This window comes from Sceloporus occidentalis, unplaced genomic scaffold, assembly GCF_023333645.1.
Source record: "Sceloporus occidentalis isolate IW3139 unplaced genomic scaffold, rSceOcc1.0.p SCAF_3, whole genome shotgun sequence".
Taxonomy (NCBI): Eukaryota; Metazoa; Chordata; class Lepidosauria; order Squamata; family Phrynosomatidae; genus Sceloporus; species Sceloporus occidentalis.
The window spans coordinates 808,438-826,231 of record NW_028316983.1 but is presented as its reverse complement, the minus strand read 5'-3'; the positions used below and the strand labels follow the sequence as shown (position 1 = coordinate 826,231).

At 48.6% G+C, this 17,794-nt stretch overlaps 1 protein-coding gene across 1 annotated transcript in view; it reads right to left on the bottom strand.

Annotated features, from left to right (window-relative positions):
* Positions 1–17,591, bottom strand: part of ZNF335 (zinc finger protein 335) — a 30,618-nt gene extending 13,027 nt beyond the window's left edge. Inside the window, 14 exon segments of the mRNA XM_089513384.1 lie at positions 5,971–6,131; positions 6,255–6,331; positions 6,439–6,555; positions 7,044–7,062; positions 7,258–7,370; positions 7,733–7,910; positions 8,008–8,257; positions 10,427–10,579; positions 10,669–10,797; positions 12,073–12,348; positions 12,980–13,057; positions 13,749–14,022; positions 15,172–15,385; positions 17,507–17,591. Coding sequence (XP_089369510.1) covers positions 5,971–6,131; positions 6,255–6,331; positions 6,439–6,555; positions 7,044–7,062; positions 7,258–7,370; positions 7,733–7,910; positions 8,008–8,257; positions 10,427–10,579; positions 10,669–10,797; positions 12,073–12,348; positions 12,980–13,057; positions 13,749–14,022; positions 15,172–15,378 — 2,032 coding nt within the window. The 5' untranslated portion in view covers positions 15,379–15,385; positions 17,507–17,591.
* Positions 17,592–17,794: the final 203 nt, after the last annotated feature.

Below are 17,794 nucleotides of genomic sequence, written 5' to 3'. Positions count from 1 at the left end.
GATATTCCATGGTTGAAGTCACTGCTCCAGAGGCAGGAGCCTTCCCAGTGAATGATCCCTCAGAATCATAGAATCATAGAATCGTAGAGTTGGAAGAGACCACTAGGGCCATCCAGTCCAACCCCATTCTGCCATGCAGGAAATCCAATTCAAAGCATCCCTGACAGATGGCCATCCAGCCTCTGTTTAAAGACCTCCAAGGAAGGAGACTCTATCACCTTCCGAGGGAGTGCATTCCACTGTCGAACAGCCCTTACTGTCAGGAAGTTCCTCCTAATGTTCAGGTGGAATCTCTTTTCCTGGAGCTTGCATCCATTGTTCCGGGTCCTGTTCTCTGGAGCAGCAGAAAACAAGCTTGCTCCCTCCTCAATAAGACATCCTTTCAAATATTTAAACAGGGCTATCATATCACCTCTTAACCTTCTTTTCTCCAGGCTAAACATCCCCAGCTCCCTAAGTCGTTCCTCATAGGGCATGGTCTCCAGACCCTTCACCATTTTAGTTGCCCTTCTTTGGACACAGGGCTCCAGTGTCTCAATGTCCTTTCTGAATTGTGGCGCCCAGAACTGGACACAATATTCTAGGTGGGGCCTGACCAAAGCAGAATAGAGTGGCACTATTACTTCTCTTGATCTAGACACTATACTTCTATTGATGCAGCCTAAAATAGCATTGGCCTTTTTAGCTGCCGCATCACACTGTTCACTCATGTTCAACTTGTGGTCTACTTGGACTCCCAGATCCCTTTCACACGTAGTCTCGTTCAGCCAGGTGTCCCCCATCCTATATCTGTGCATTTTATTTTTCCGCCCTAAGTGCAATACCTTACATTTCTCTGTGTTGAATTTCATTTTGTTAGCTTTGGCCCAGCTTTCTAGTCTATTCAGGTCATTTTGAATCTTGATCCTGTCCTCTGGAGTATTAGCTATTCCCCCTAATTTGGTGTCATCTGCAAATTTGATAAGTATGCTCCCAATTCTGTCATCCAGGTCATTGATAAAGATGTTGAATAGCACTGGGCCCAGGACAGAGCCCTGTGGGACCCCACTGGTCACTTCTCTCCAGGATGAAAAGGAGCCATTGTTGAGCACCCTTTGGGTTCGGCCGGTCAACCAATTACAGATCCATTTAACAGTTCCTTTGTCTAGCCCACATTTTACAAGCTTGTTTGCAAGAATGTCATGGGAAACCTTGTCAAAGGCCTTACTGAAATCAAGATATACTATATCCACAGCATTCCCTTCATCTACCAAGCTGGTAATTTTGTCAAAGAAAGAGATTAGATTTGTCTGGCATGACTTGTTTCTCTGAAACCCATGTTGACTTTTTGTGATGATGGCATTGCCTTCTAGATGTTCACAGACTCTCTGTTTAATGATCTGCTCCAGAATCTTTCCTAGAACTGATGTCAGACTAACTGGACGATAATTGTTGGGATCTTCTTTCTTCCCCTTTTTGAAGATGGGGACAACGTTTGCCCTCCTCCATCTGCTGGGATCTCTCCTGTTCTCCAGGAGTTTTCAAATATGATTGCCAATGGCTCCGATATTACTTTTGCCAGTTCTTTTAGTACCCTTGGATGGAGTTCATCTGGTCCCAGAGACTTAAATTCATCTAGATTAACCAGGTGTTCCTCTACTATCTCTTTACTTATTCTGTCCTCTGCTCCATTATCCTCAGGTTGAGCCCCTTTTCCTTTTCTGAGAAGACTGAGGCAAAGAAGGTCTTGAGGAATTCTGCCTTTTCTCTGTCTTCTCTTAGCATTTTGCCATCTTCTCCACGCAGTGGCCCTACCGTTTCCTTCTTCTTCCTCTTGCTGCGGACATATCCAAAAAAGCCCTTTTTATTGTTCTTAACCTCTCTAGCAAGCCTGAGTTCATTCTGCGCTTTGGCTTTTCTGACTTTACCCCTACACATGCCTGCTATTTCTTTGAATTCCTTTTTCGTGATTTCCCCCTTTTTCCATTTCTTATACATCTTCCGTTTCAAACTTTGCTCGGTTGGAAGTTCCTTAGTCATCCATCCTGGTTTCTTGAGACACCTCCCGTTTTTCTTTCTCACTGGAACTGTTTGAAATTGTGCCTTCAGTATCTCCCTTTTGAGAAAGTCCCATCCCTCCTGAACTCCTTTATCTTTTAGTATTTCTGACCAGGGATCACCCTCAATACTTCTCTAAGTTTACTGAAATCCGCTCTCCTAAAGTCTAGGATGCGTGTCTGACTCTGCCTGGCTTCTCCTTTCCACTGTATTACAAACTCCAGGAGAACATGGTCACTTCCACCTAAGGATCCCACCACTTGCACCCCATCAACCAAGTCATCCTTGTTGGTTAGGATCAGATCTAAAATAGCTGACCCCCTTGTTGCCTCTTCCACCTTTTGGACCATGAAATTGTCTTCCAGGCAAGTGAGGAATTTGCTAGACCTTGAGGATCTGGCTGAGTTTGACTTCCAGCAAATATCAGGATAGTTGAAGGCGCCCATCACTACTACATCTCTCTTTTCTGACTGTGTGGTCATCTGTTCTAGAAAGATATCATCCAATTCCTCAGTCTGACTTGGGGGTCTGTAGTAGACTCCCACCGTAACACCCTTGTTGTTTCCCTGCCCTTTGATTCTTATCCAGATGCTCTCCTCCTGGCTTCCATGATTGATGTCTAGGATCTCTTCACTGGTGTAAATACCTCTGACATATAGTGCTATTCCTCCTCCTTTCCTGTTTGGCCTATTTCTCTTAATGAGGTTATACCCCTCTATTTCCACATTCCAATCATGAGACTCATCCCACCAGGTTTCAGTGATGCCTATTATATCATATTTGCTTTGTTGTACTAGGAGTTCGAGTTCATCCTGCTTATTTCCCATGCTCTGTGCATTAGTGTAGTAGAGACATCGCAGACCATGGTTCCCTTTTACTTGCTGCCTGTGCAAGATTTTTTGCCTCCCACTGTTGGGTCCTTGCAATGTTTGCCTTGTTTCCTCTATGTCAGTTTGACTATTTTCGCCATCCCTTTCGCCTTCCTTAATATTGTCTCCCTTCCCCTCGGAACTCAGTTTAAAGCTCTCCTGATCTTCCAACTGGCGTGAGATGCAACCCGTCCGTTGCAAGAAGTCCCTCCTCATGGAACCGCAGCCCATGATCCAAGAATCCAAATCCTTCTCGGCGGCACCATCTGCGAAGCCAGTTGTTCACATCTGCTATTTTCCTCTCCCTTCCTGGACCATGCCCTTCAACTGGCAGAAGAGACGAGATGACAACCTGTACATCCATTCCTTTCAGCTTCCTACCAAGCGCTTCGTAATCCCTTTTGATGTTCTGCAGGCTGTGTCTTGCAGTATCATTGGTTCCCACATGGACCAAGAGGAAGGGGTATTGGTCAGTAGGCTTGACCAGTCTTGTCAGCCTCTCTGTCACATCACGGATCTTTGCCCCAGGGAGACAACACACCTCTCGAGACTCTTGTCAGGCCTACAAATCACTGCTTCTGTACCCCTCAGCAAGGAGTCCCCCACTACGACCACCGCCTCCTCCGAGGCTTAGCAGCGACTGTTCCCTCGGGTGGGACTCTCAGGCTCCCCTGCTCTGTCCCTGAAGTCTGTCCATGCTGCTCTTCTTCATCCTCCTTGATAAGGGAAAGAGCTTCGAATCGATTCTCCAGCTGCAAGCTCCCCGAACAATTCCTTCTTGGCTTACTTCTCTTTGTGACATTCCTCCAGCTGTCTGCCTCCTCTGTTTGGCAAGTGACCTCTTCCACCCGAGCATCTTCCTCTGCGTGGTACTCATCCAAGATGGTTAGTTCTATTGAGTCCAGGAAATCCTCTTGTTCCCTAATATGCTGAAGTGTAGCTACTCTGGACTCCAGCTGCTGCACTTTCTCGTCCAAGAGTGCTACCAACTTGCACTTGGTGCATGTGAAGTTCTCCACTTCTGTAGGCAAGAATAGAAATATCCCACAAGAGTTGCAGGTGACTGCGGCAGATCCCTCGTTGTCCATACTGCAAAGTCTTTAGTAATAAATATAAGTCAATCTACCGGGAATACTTCTTTAAAGGTAAGTACTGGCTGCTATCTTACACTTAAAGGGAAGGTTCTGTTTTAATATCTGATTCTAACCTGATGCCACTTGAGCAGAGTTGTTGAGTTAAAGAAAACGAAAATTCTAGAAGGTGGTATATAAAGCTAGTCTGCTAGCTCCGCCCCCTTGTGACTCACAGATGTGACTCACAGAAGCTCCGCCCCTTCAGCAACGAGCACACGGTCTCGAGCACACGGTCTCGAGCACACGGTCTCAAAATGGCTGCCAAGCAGCTCCTCTCCTTCTCCTCTCTCTGGCCGGACTGTTCTGGAAGGCTCTGGAAGTTGGTATATAAAGCTAGTCTGCTAGCTCCGCCCCCTTGTGACTCACAGATGTGACTCACAGAAGCTCCGCCCCTTCAGCAACGAGCACACGGTCTCGAGCACACGGTCTCAAAATGGCTGCCAAGCAGCTCCTCTCCTTCTCCTCTCTCTGGCCGGACTGTTCTGGAAGGCTCTGGAAGTTGGTATATAAAGCTAGTCTGCTAGCTCCGCCCCCTTGTGACTCACAGATGTGACTCACAGAAGCTCTGCTCCTTCAGCAACGAGCACATGGTCTCTAGCACACGGTCTCAAAATGGCTGCCAAGCAGCTCCTCTCCTTCTCCTCTCTCTGGCCGGACTGTTCTGGAAGGCTCTGGAAGTTGGTATATAAAGCTAGTCTGCTAGCTCCGCCCCCTTGTGACTCACAGATGTGACTCACAGAAGCTCCGCTCCTTCAGCAACGAGCACACGGTCTCGAGCACACGGTCTCAAAATGGCTGCCAAGCAGCTCCTCTCCTTCTCCTCTCTCTGGCCGGACTGAATCTCTGTGGGAAGAAGGCAAGAGGAGCAGCTCTGGGCAAACCGCCTTTGCTCCCCCCTCAGTTTGAAGCAGGGTTGCCCAATCTGCCCTCCCCATAAAGTCTGGTCTCCCACCATCCCCACTACCCCACTGTTGCCCCAGTTTTGCACTCATTTCATACAGACTGCTCTTGCTGCTGACTGCAAAGCAGAAATAATGATTTGGGTGAGGATTATTGTCCCTGGTCCAAGACCCTCGTATGCAGATGCCTCTTTTCATGATGGAAGGAAAAGGAGACGCTCCCTTCCCTCCCAGAGAGGAACACTGAGGGGTTGTGTGGTTGTGTGCACGTAGAACTCCTGACTGCCCATGCTTTCCCTTCCCAGGGACGGACCTCTGGGTGGGGGCGGGGGACTGAAAAAGCTGCACATTGCTGAGCAAAAGCCATCCTGAAAGAGATTCCTCCCCTTCCCAGGCCATAACCAGGGGCTGCTGCCTTGCCCTCCAATGCTGCCTACCCCACCTTCAGCAAGTATCAGGGATGGAAAGAATATTTGCAAGTATTTGGCCACAAACAGAAAGTCTTCCCCAAGTGCCAGGAAAGCCTGACAAGGAGAATCCCAGGCTGGATCTGCACTGCAGAATAATCCAGTTTGACACCACTTTGGCTCCAAGCTATTTAGCCTTCTCTGTCAGAGAATTCTGGTGCCTCACAAAACCACAATTCTCTGAATTCCACAGGATGGACCCATGGCAGATAAAAGTGATGTCAAACTGAATTATTTCTGCAAGTGTGGATGCAGCCCTGGACGCAAGAACAGTTTGGGAAATTTTCTGTGCAAGAAAACTCCACATAGGATGCCACTTTCTGCACACCTAAAAATTGAATTGAATTTTTGGGCAAAATCAGTTACGAATGGTAAAAAGTTCTTGAAAACCTCTAGGACTTTCTTGCAGCAGGGAGGAAACTGATTAAATTAACCATCCTTGCCTATGGGAAAGATATCAATTTAATGCTTATGTTCTCCATCACCACTGCCAGCACTGCAACACACACACACTCTCTCTCTCTCTCTCTCTCTCTCTGTCTCACACACACACACCCCTTCCTACCTGTGTGCTTGACAGCCACGTGGGAGAGCAGGAAGTCCTCGCGGACAGTAGCATAGGCGCACAGGCTGCAGCGGAAGGGCTTGTCATTAATGTGCTGGAGCTGGTGGTTGAGGAGCAGTTTCTTGTCCTCACAGACGTGGTCGCAGAATTCGCATTTGAACCTGCCCAGGAGGAGGCCAGAGTTACAAAGAGTTTGCAGTGTGTGTGTGTGTGTGTGTGCACGCGCGTGCGCAAAACACTACTTCCACCCCACCCTTCCCTACCAGTAGCACAAGCCGTTTTACCTGCGGTTTGCAACAGCCTGGATGTGGGTCAGCAGGTGCATCTTGAAGGTGTAGCGTTTCTTGAAGGACTTCCCACACTGTGAGGAAGGAAAGAGAATATGAGCTCACATCCCACAGAGTACCCCTGCGCTTCCTCCTCAGATTTACCCTCCTCGAGGGGCACCCAGGGACCCTATGCACCCACCTTGTCACACATGTGGGGCTTCTCACTGCTGTGCGTCTTCATGTGCTGGGTGAGCCTCTTTTGCATTGAATAGATGCGGTCGCAGATGGGGCAAGGGAAGGAGCTCCGCTTGGGGGGCTGCAGAGACGGAGAGATTCCCATCCCCACATTCCCTTAGGGTTAGAGCAGCCTAGCTGTGGGGCAGGAAGGCAACCACCACCTGTCTGCCCTAGAGAGCTCCTAGCCTTCAGGCTGAGCAGAAAAACCTCAGCTCCTGAGTCTGGCTTCTGCTTGCAGCTCTGGAGCCATGTTTTTTTTGCTTCCAGCTGCCCCTGGGAAAATCAAAAGCAACCTACCCTCCTGGGGCTGATTTGTGTTTATGGGAAAACAAGAAGTCCCCATGCATGTTAAGAGTGCAGAGACCCATTTCCCCATGTGCAGGAAAACCGTAACAGACATATGAAGGGGAATTATTATGATAATACATGGATACTGTGGCTATCCCTACTTGCAGCCTCTGTGGCTACAACATTGCCGTTGATCATTTCTTATGTTGTCTTGTAAATAAATAAGAATATCATGGAGGGGAATAGGATGGAGGAATTGGACAGAAACAGGCTACTCACCAGATCAACTCGCTTCTTCCTAAAAAAAAAAAAAAAACAACGAAGGAGAAAAAAGCTGGTGAGGTTGTGTGGAAAAGGAGGAGAAGGAGGCTGACAGGTGTGAGGAAGGGAGGTCTTGTCATGTCTGGTGGCCACAAGGCAAGCACTGACCCACCCAGGACCTGACTGGAAAGGAAAGAAGGGATGTCTTGGGACATAGCAAAACACCACCTACTTGTCACGATTGTGCACCGCAGAATGACGGATGACGTCCTTCTTGTAGACGCTGGTGTAGTCACACTCATCACACTTGTAGGGCTTCCTCCCCACGTGGTTGAACATATGCTCCTGTGTGGGGCAAAAGGAGGGTTACAGCGCCAACCCACTGACTGCCTCTGGGGAAGAAGGGGGAAGAGGGCAGGTTTTTCATTTCTTGGTTTGATTTATATCCAACCATCGCTGGACACAGCCTAAAACAACATTTAACTTAAAGCAATCATCTATGAAATTATAGAACCATTAATGACTCACTGGAAGCAACTCACTACATTGATACTTTGGAAAGGTGGTATATAAATCAAAACCAAGCCCTGAGTTAAAATCAGTTTTAATACATTTGTAGGCCTTGTCTATGTGGGTAAATTACCCAAAGTTCTCCCTGGGGTTGCTGCATCTTGCTTAGGCATAAACAGCGGCTGCAGTGATCCCACCTTCAGAGATGACCATCGCCGGGAGCGGTAGCTGCACTGCAGGCAACGGAAGAGCTGGGGGTCTCCCGCCTCGTGGGAGTTGACATGGAAGCGCAGGTCGTCCTGCGTGAGGAACCGGGAGCCACAGATCCGGCACAGGAAGGGGCGCATCAGAGGCTTGGCTGACTTATAGCAGTACCTGCAAGAGAGCACAAGGGCACTCAGTGCCAGGAGCAGCTATGGGGCACAAGAGGGGGTTGCTGTGAGGGTCCCCTCTTCCCATCCCATCTTCTTACCTTCGTCCCAAGTATTTGCGGTATTTCTTGCCCAGGAAATGGTGGGAGGGCCGGCCGCGCCGCCGGGGCACAACGTCAGGCTCCTGTCGGGTAGCAGGGTCCCTGTTCTCTGAGTCAGACTGGCTCACCACAGGCTCCGCAGGGCATTCGCCACCCAAAGGCCCTGGATCAGAAGAGGTGGCTGCCTCAGGGCCCCGCAGGCCTTCCTGGGGGGCACACTGGGATGAGACCACCGGCTCCCTTTCGCCACCTGTGCAACAGAAAGGGTGAGAAGGGCGAGGGATGCAGGGCTGGAATTGCGGGAAGGGATGAAACTATCTGGGGACTCTTAACGTGCAGACAGACATGTAGAAAGGTATGCTCTGTAAAGGTGTGGTGCATTTACATTGCGTATTTGGGACCCCCTGGGCCATTTTAGCCCTAGGAGTGCCCCCTGCTATTTGTTTTAAAGAAAGGTAGTGAACAGGAACAGGTCACTTCCTGTTGCAAAAAAAGGAAAGAACATCCTTCATCCTTGAGAAGTTATTCACCAACTATGCTAGCTAGTAACTGCTAGGAGTTCAACTCTAAGCCATCTTGGATGAAACCGATTATCTAGACCCATTTCAAACCGGCTTCAGGACGGGATATGGGGTAGAGACTGCCATGGTTGCTCTGGCTGACGATCTTCGTCTAGGCACCCTGTTGGTGCTTCTAGACCTCTCAGCAGCCTTTGACACAATAGATCATGACATCCTCTTGGAACGCCTGGGAGAGTTAGGAATCGGTGGCACTGCACTCCAGTGGTTCCAGTCCTTCCTCTCGGGTAGATTCTGGAGGGTGATGCTCGGGGACAGTCGCTCCTCGAAAACAGAGCTTAAATGTGGCGTCCCTCAAGGCGCCATACTGTCCCCGATGCTATTCAACATTTATATGAAGCCGCTGGGGGAAATCATTCGCAGACATGGGGCAGGTGTTATCAGTACGCTGATGACACCCAAATATATTTCTCCATGTCCCGACCAGCAGCTATGGCAACAGATGGCATTTCTCCCCTCAATCAATGTCTTGAAGCGGTAATGGACTGGATGAGGAAAAACAAACTCAGGCTGAATCCAGACAAAACGGAGGTACTTACAGTAGGGGCCCCCAAACCAGGTATAGGGTTGCAACCTCCAGTCCTAGATGGGGTCACGCTCTCCACAAAGGACTGTGTTTGCAGTCTGGGAGTGCTCCTAGACCCATCGCTTCACATGAGAAATCAGGTGAATGCAACGATCAAGAGCGCCTGTTATCAGTTCCGACTGATACGCCAGCTGTGCCCTTTCCTGGAAGTAAAGGACCTAGAAACTGTGGTACATTCACTGGTAACCTCATGACTTGATTTATGTAACGCGCTCTACATGGGGCTACCCTTGTGCCTAGTCCGGAAACTTCAACTAGTACAAAATATGGCAGCCAGGCTGGGCGCCAGAAAAACTAGGAGTGACCGAATTACACCCGTCTTAAAATCTCTTCACTGGTTGCCTATTAGTTTCTGGGCACAGAACAAGGTGTTGGTTATAACCTTTAAAGCCCTACATGGCTTAGGTCCAACCTATTTGAGGGATTGTCTGTTTCCATATAATCTGCCCCAATGCACCCTCAAGTCCTCTGGGAGGAATCTATTGCAGCCTTTAAAGACCAGACTAACTGCTCCCTCCCAGAGGGCCTTCTCTGCAATGGCTCCCAAACTATGGAACGATCTGCCAGACGAGATCCGTCAAATTGCCAGCTTAGACAGCTTTAAAGACGCTGTCAAGACGGATCTCTTCCGGCAGGCCTTTCCTGAATAAAGTGCCTGGCCACAGAATGACTGCCCCCCGCATCATGGATCAGCCCCTGCTCTGTCCTTGCTGTATTTCATTGTGTTTTTAATAGATGTTTTAATTGTAACTTGTTTAATCCTGTTTTAAGGGGGGGGGGCGGAATTTGGGACATAAATTTGTAAATGTGGATTTTAATATGTTGTGAGCCGCTTTGATTGTCTTGTCACAGAAAAGCGGGATATAAATAAAAGTTTTTTTATTTATTATTTATTTACCTAGAGGCTTCCTCTAAGGCTGAGAGAGTGTGACTTGACAAAGGCCACCTAGGGTTTCCAGGGCTAAGTAGGGATTTCAACCCTGGTCTCCAAACACAGTATTCAAACCATAAACCACACAGGCTGTTATGGAAACCCACTCCAAAGGTTTTCTTGGCCAGACCTGGACAGAAAAGGTTTGCCACCACTCCCTTCTTCTCTTGAGGCAGAGAGAGTGGGACTTGTCCAGGGTCACCCAAGGGGTCTCCAAAGTCCAGCAAGGATACAAACCCTAAACTCCCCAAGGGTCTGGGTCCAGCACTCGCACCCTGGATGCTCTTGGGGAGGTACTTGTCCAGCTCTGTATGTTCTCCTTACCCTCCTGCTGAGGGAGGACCTCCAGGCGAGGAAATTTTCGGGGCCTCCCTGGGCGCCGACGCAGTGGCTCCTCGCTGGAGGTGGGAAGGGGGTGGCTGAGCTTGGGCAGACGTCCTCGGGGCTCGTCCTCAGCTGGGTTGTAGTCACTGTCACCTGTAGAAGGAAAGGCCCAAGAGAAAAAGTAAGGAGAGCTAAGAGGGGGGAAGGGAGCATGGTGGGGATGGGTGGTCCCTCTTAAATACCTTTGGGGTCATCAATAGCTCCTGCATCCACAATGTCATCCTCCTCTTCTTCCTCCTGCACTTTCTCCAGCATCTTTGTCACAAGAACTCTCTTACGTGGGCGTCCCTTTTTCAGGCCGGTGGCTGATGCTGGAGGAAAACAGACAACAACAATAGTTGCAAATTCCAGTCCAGCTGGCAAGGGCTCAGTTGAAGGGCTGTGTCATGCCCACTTCTGGCTGACCACTCAGCCCCTGGACCCCTTCCTTCCATGCCTCACATGAACATGGACTTCCACCTTCCAAGAATCTCAGCCAGGCAAATAAGGGAGACATCTTTCTCTGTCTCCCTCTCTCTAAACCAGCCACCATGGATCCCATTTTGGGAGAAAGGCAGGAGATAAGTGCAATAAATAAATAAATAAATAAATAAGGAAGGAAGGGGCGGGCAATGGGGTGGGCATTTTCACCCCTACATCCCACTCTTGCTGGCTGCATCAGTAGGTCTGGGCACACTGAAGCCACATTACCTTTAGTTGCCCTTTGTAGCTGTTCCACAGCCACAATAAAACCCAGTTAGTGTTGATGGGGTGCAGAGAAGACAAATCACTGTATATGCATCTGGCTTCAGGTTCTTTAGGGCAGTTTTCAGTCAGGAAAATAAAAAATCACCCCACATTTACACCAACTTATTTTTTGAAGGAAAGAGGGAAAGCTGGACACAAAAGTGAGGTTTGGGGTGTATATGGCCTGCATAAATTTTAAATTCAGGAAAGGTCACTCAGAAGGGGTGCCACAAAGAGGAGGGGGCAGGCTTGTTCTCTGCTGTCCCAAATGGTAGGACCAGGTCTAATATTTTAATTTGAAGAGGACAGATCTTGACGGAATACAGGGAACATGGGGAACACGGGAAGCAACTTATTGGCACTGAGAGTGGCTCAGCCATGGATCTTATTGCTGAGAGAGGTGGCGAGATCTCCTTCTCTAGATGTCTTTAAAAAGAGGATGGACAGCTCCCTGTTTCTGGGAATTTGCTAGGTGAGGATCTTACACTGAGTAGGAGGTTGGATTAAATGGTCTACGAGGTCCCTTCCAACTCTAGGACTCTATGAAGCCACCAGTTGATGTCTCCACAACCAGAAAGGCTGTAAGATAAGCAGCAGGAACCACAGGGCTCTGCCACATGTCCTGAATTTCCTCTCGGCTCAGAGAAGCCTCTCCTGCCATAACAAGATGAGCTGGCTTTCGATGCCTGTCATATTCAAGGTGCAGAATCCTATTTCCCTGTATGACAAACTTTTAACAGCAGCCAGCCTCGGGCCTGTAAGCCTCTGAACAGCAAGAGTCCACCAGCCTTTGCATGACGCTCTTCCTTTCTGCTAGTCCTGACGTCACATCCCTCCACCACAGAGACAGCCTGGCGCACCTGTCTGGAAGTGCCGTTCCCGCATGTGGTGGATGAGGGTATGCTTGGAGGCGCTCTTGTACTGGCACATCTTGCACTTGAACTGCTGAACCACAACCACCTCCATCAGCTCCTCCAGGCTCTCCAGGTCTGGCTCTCCGGTCTGGTCCAAATGCATAGGAGGTTCCAGGGGGACTGGGTGCTCCACGCAAGTGGAGGTGGGGCCATCCGCCAGGGTTTCTGCAGCCAAGCTGTGGGCCAGAGTAGAGCTGGCCACCTGGGAAATCACTGGGGCACCTGAAGTGGAGGGAGCAAAGCACACAGACATCACTCTCGTTTGCCTTGGGGCAGCTTCCAGGTTCATGTTCCTCCCTGACTCCAGGACGCTTTTTCAGGAGCCGGCAGGTTGGCCAAGAAGGTTTCTTGATTCTTATCTCAGTTTCACAGGAATTTTGGACCATCTAGGATCCAAACTGATTAATTCTATGGTGTGGATGCAGCCAAAGCACCTGTCAGGAAGGGAGCCTGACCACTGTAGGGACCCCCGTTTTAATTTCTGTAAACTGCCTCAGGTCCCAGTTTTGGGGAACAAATGTGATTAAAATGAAGGAAGTAGTAACAGTGATGTGTGTTTAGGGAACAACTTAGAACAGACTGACAAGACATCTGGATTAAATCACCATAGTTAGGATCATTTACAATTACTGTGCTACAAAAAAGTACAAATCCCAGAATTCCATAGCACTGAGCCATAGCTGGTCAAGTGGTGTCAAACTGGATTCTCCCCCCCCCCCTTGCAGTGTGGATGCAGCCCTGGATTGCCACAGTAGCTCCCACCCCCAATTCCTAAGGGGAAGGACCAGGAAAGCTTCACCAGAAGGTTTACTCACTGAGGAAGGGAAAAACAGAACTAAGATCTTTTTCTCACCATCATCTGGTCCCTGCAGGATGAGGTACTGGGTCGTTTGCGCCCCGCCGTCATCCTCACTTGTCACAGCAATGCATCCTGTGTTGGGAAAATAAAAAAGAGTGCTCAGATTTTCTTCTTTGGTGGGGGAAGGAGAGCAGCAACTGCCCAGAGTGGGTGCACTTATGTCTGCACAGATCTGCAGACCCCTAAATAAATATACGACTCTACAGGAGAGAGAGCTCTGCAAAACCCAATTTGTTAGATATTGACAAGCTGGAAGGTGTCCATAGGAGGGCAAGCAAGATGATAAAAAGATCAGGAAAGTCCTGACCTGAGGAATGACAGAGGGAGCTGGATATGTTTAGCTTGGAGAAAAGAAGACTGAGAGATGGCACAATAGTCATCTTTAAATATCTGAAAGCATGTCGTGTAGCAGATAGGGACAGCCTGAGACTAGAACATGAACCAATGGATTTAAATGACAAGAAAAGGGATTCCATGCGACCACTGGGAAGAACTAACTGAAGGTAAGAGCTGTCTGAGAGTAGAACGGACTCCCTTGGAAGGCAGAGGGCCCTCCTCCGTTGGAAGTCTTTTAAGAGTATCTGGATAGAGATCCCTTTGGAATGCTTCAGCAGTGAATTCCTGCAAGGCAAAGAGTTGGACAAGATGCCCCCCATGGTCCCTTCCAACTCTGCGCTTGCATGGTTCAGGGGGCTGCAGGTCCGCCCAACTCCCCCGCATGCATCCCCATAATCTCTCAGTTTTCTTTGCTCCTTCTGCTCACTCTGAATGACGTCCGGGCCAATGGTGGATTCTATGATCTTGTCAATGGTGGAGCCCAGGTCAGAAGAGGTGGAGGCTGCTGAGTTGGAAACCACAGGAGTCCCTTTGGTGAGGGCGCTGGAATGGACAAGGCCCTGGGGGGACTGGGAGACCAGAACGGACTGGCTCACGGCGGAGGCGCTGGAGACCCCAAGGGACTGCGTGACAGAGGAGGAATCTGGCAGGTAGGCGCCGGGCACGATGTCTACGCTGGAGCTGCTCTCGGGTGTTTCGACCTGTAGAAAAGAGACACAAGGAAGAGACAGGAGTCTGCATTGCACTCAGAGAAGGTAGCTGCTCAATCTGATGTGGGAAATTTTTTTTTTGGGGGGGGGGGTAAGGTGCTGAAACAACTGGAAACTTCTTTGTTTACCCCCAAATGTTCTCTGTGTACAAAAGAGAGGCCTTTGCTTCCAACAGGAAATGATTTCTTTTTAAAGGTCTCTGGGTCACCTTCTGTTGGAAAAAAATACCTTTTGTGGGCCTAAGATGGACTTGGAGAATGTGGGGCAATTAAAAACAATACAAAGTTCCCAGGGACCATAAAATGACCCTGGCAGCCACATCTGGCTCATGACTTGCACATTGTTCACCCCAGTTCTAAACAGAAAGCAAAGGGAGGAAAATCATCTTCCTGAGAGCACAATTTGATGATGCTCCTGTATTTTGTATTGTTGTTATATTATTGTTATTGCTATTTATATCCTGCCTTTTCCCTTGCTCTTATGACAGTTAAGACAAAGACAACTAAAATGTTCCAGCATACAATCATTACAAAGTTAATAAAACTATGAATAAATTTAAAATGTTTCCCCCTCAAAAAAAAAACATTAAGAGGAAAGCAACACACAGAAAACCCAGCACATTATGCAAGACCCATTCTCCCAAAGCAATCAGTCCTGAAAGGCCTGCCAAAACAAGGTCTTCAATGAGGGGACCAGCCTAGCCTAGAATCACAGAATCCTAGAGCTGGAAGCGACCCCAAGGGCCCTGATCCAGTCCAACCCCATTTTTCTGCCATGCAGGAACTCACAATCAAAGCATCCCCTTTGACAGATGGCCATCCAGCCTCTGTTTAAAGACCTCCAAAGAAGAAGACTCTACGATTCTCTATTGAGGGAGTGTGTTCCACTGTTGAACAGCCCTTACTGCCTCTCTGTATGGGGCCAGGCACCAAGGAGGCTCTGCCTTTCCCATATTCACACTAGATGTACCTGTGAGGATGGCGGTGGAACTGAATGAGAGCTCCTTCCAAGGACCTTAAAACTCAAGCTCATCTAGACTACCTCGGATGGTGCTTTTCTCCCACCAACACTGCATACCCCTCTGCCCACAACCAGCATCATCTCCTTCCCAACATGGACCAGAAGAGGCTTGACCCATACCAGAGAGACCCCTCTGCTGTCTGAGCTCTGCCCTATGCCCGATTCGTCGGCTTCTGAGAGGGTCACAGGCACCAAGGCTGCGTTGCTGCTGTCTGCAGACATGCCCTCCAAGCTCTCTGGGCCCAGGCCGCTCTCAGAGGGCTCCTCCTGCTGCCGCAACTGTGGGGCTGCATCGCTGCTGCTCTCCACTTCGCTCTCGGCTTCCATGGCCAACCTGCCAGGGAGAGGAGGAAGAAATCCAGCTCATTGATGGCTGTCCGCAGAGATACGGTACATGCCAATGCCCACCGCAGTGGAGGTGGCAAGCCTCTTCTTCCCCAATCTGGGGCTCAATGCAGCTGGCAGCACAGGTTTTAAATGTAAGTTGCAATCTATTAAAATATTAAAAACAATTCAACTAGCTATAGCATGAGAGACAGCACTGATTTAAAGCACAGAAATGTGGATTAAAGTACAGCACTCTACCTGCGTTAGAAAAGCCGCTGTGTGAGCAACCAGCTAGTAGTCAAAATTCTGTCTAAACATAAAGAACTTTGCTTGGAGAAGAACAGAGACGGAACCAGCATAGCCTCCGGTGGGAGGGAGCTCCACAGCCAGGGAGCAGCCACCAAGAAGACCCTCTCATGCATTTTAAATGGTAAGCCTGAGGGAAGGGAACCATCTAATTAAAAGTAATATGTGTAAGCAGCTCTGATAGCCATTAGGGCTGAAGAGTGGGATATAAATACCACAATAAACAAACAAACAAACAAACAAACAAATCCTTATGTTCTTTCGGATAATCTGGACCTAAGGTATATGGGCTTTATAGGCTGAATTCTGTCTGGAAGCTGACCAGTGGCCAGTGAAGCTGTGCCAAAAGGGGAGTTACATGTTCCCTATAAGCCCGGGTTTTGCCAGCCTGGGGGCCTGTATCCCCAGGGGGTGCGAGGTGGAATTTCAGGGGGTGCAACAAAGGTATTAATCTAGATTCACTTTCCATTTGTCAATCAAGGTAAAATCTAGGAATCACCTGAATCCATTGGCAGACCTGGGCATCCCAGTCAGCAAGCAAGTTCCACGTTTTGACAAACCACGAGTGAGAAGCAGGAGCAAAGAGGCCACTGAATGTTATGTTCACAGTTGGGATTAATTTTACTGTGTACAATTTTTCCCTGAATAAATTAGAATCTAATGGCTCCACTTAGAGTTGGATTTTATGCACCGAGTTACAAGCTTATTTTTAAAGTCTCAACTTGTTCACCCATAGTATTGTATATAGTTCAAAAATTAGAAACTAGATTTCACGGTCAAATGTGATATTTCATTTTCTAGGTGTGTAGGGCATAGAAATGGCTTGGAACCACTGCTGTAATCTATATCATAGAACCATAGAGTTGGAAGAGACCACAGGGGTCATCCAGTCCAAGTCCCTTCTGCCATGCAGGAACTGCCGGTCAAAGCATCTTTGAGAGATGGCCATCCAGCCTCTGCTTAAAGACCTCCAAAGACGGAGACTCCACCAAAATCTCCATTGAGGGAGTGTGTTCCCCTGTCCCTCCTAAAGTTTAGCTGGAGTCTCTTTTCCTGTACCTTGCATCCACTGTTCTCTGGAGCAGCAGAAAACAAGCTTGCTCCCTCCTCACTATGACATCCCTTCAAGTATTTAAACAGGGCTATCATTTCACCTCTTGACCATCTCTTTTCCAGGCTAAACTTCCCCAGTTCCCTAAATCGTTCCTCACAGGGATTCTTGGTTTCCAGGCCCTTCACCATTTTGGTGGCCCCCCTTTGGACACAAGGCTCCAGTTTCTTAACCTCCTTTTTGAATTGTTCTGACCAGAACTGGACACAGGATTAGTCCAACTGAAGCCTGACCAAAGCAGAATAGAGTGGCTTTATTACTTCCCTTGATTTAGACATTATACAGCCCTCCCTTGCCTTACATGGGGGATCTGTTCCGCCTTCCCCCCCGCATAAGGCAAAAAGCGCATATGCTCGAGCCCCATTAGTTATAATGAGTCTCATGCTCGCTGCGTGGCTGTGTGTGTGCACTGTGGGCATGCGCGCCATTCTCCCGTTGTCATGGCGGCTTCCATGTAAACCGGAAGTCACCTATAACAAGGCTGTTTATGGCGCAGGCTCACTGTACTTCTATTGATGCAGCCTAGAATCGCATTGGCCTTTTTAGCTGCCGCATCACAATGTTGACTCATGTTCAACTTGTGGTCTACTAGGACTCCTAGGTTCCTTTCACACGTATAAGTCTCCTTAACCCAGGTATCATGTAGCTCCAAACCATCTTTGACAACCCACAAAACTCTTGTTCTGGCACGGCATTGATAACGATACCTACCTGGATGGAGGCTCTCCTAGCTTCAGTTGAGAGACGGATGCAATGGCTGTTCTTCTGCTTGGGAGAGACCAGAATATGACCCAGGCTCAAGAGTCTTCTAGGCTAAGGAAGGAGAAAGAAGGAGGAGAAACTGTAAATGCCTGAGGAGAGTTCTGGGGCAGCAGGGGAGGCTGCGGTCTAAGCAGAGCAGACCTGGGACTGTAGTCTTCTTTCCCGGTTAGTCTTGAAAGGCATTACCAGATTCCTTTATTATTATTATTATTATTATTATTAACCTTTATTTATAAA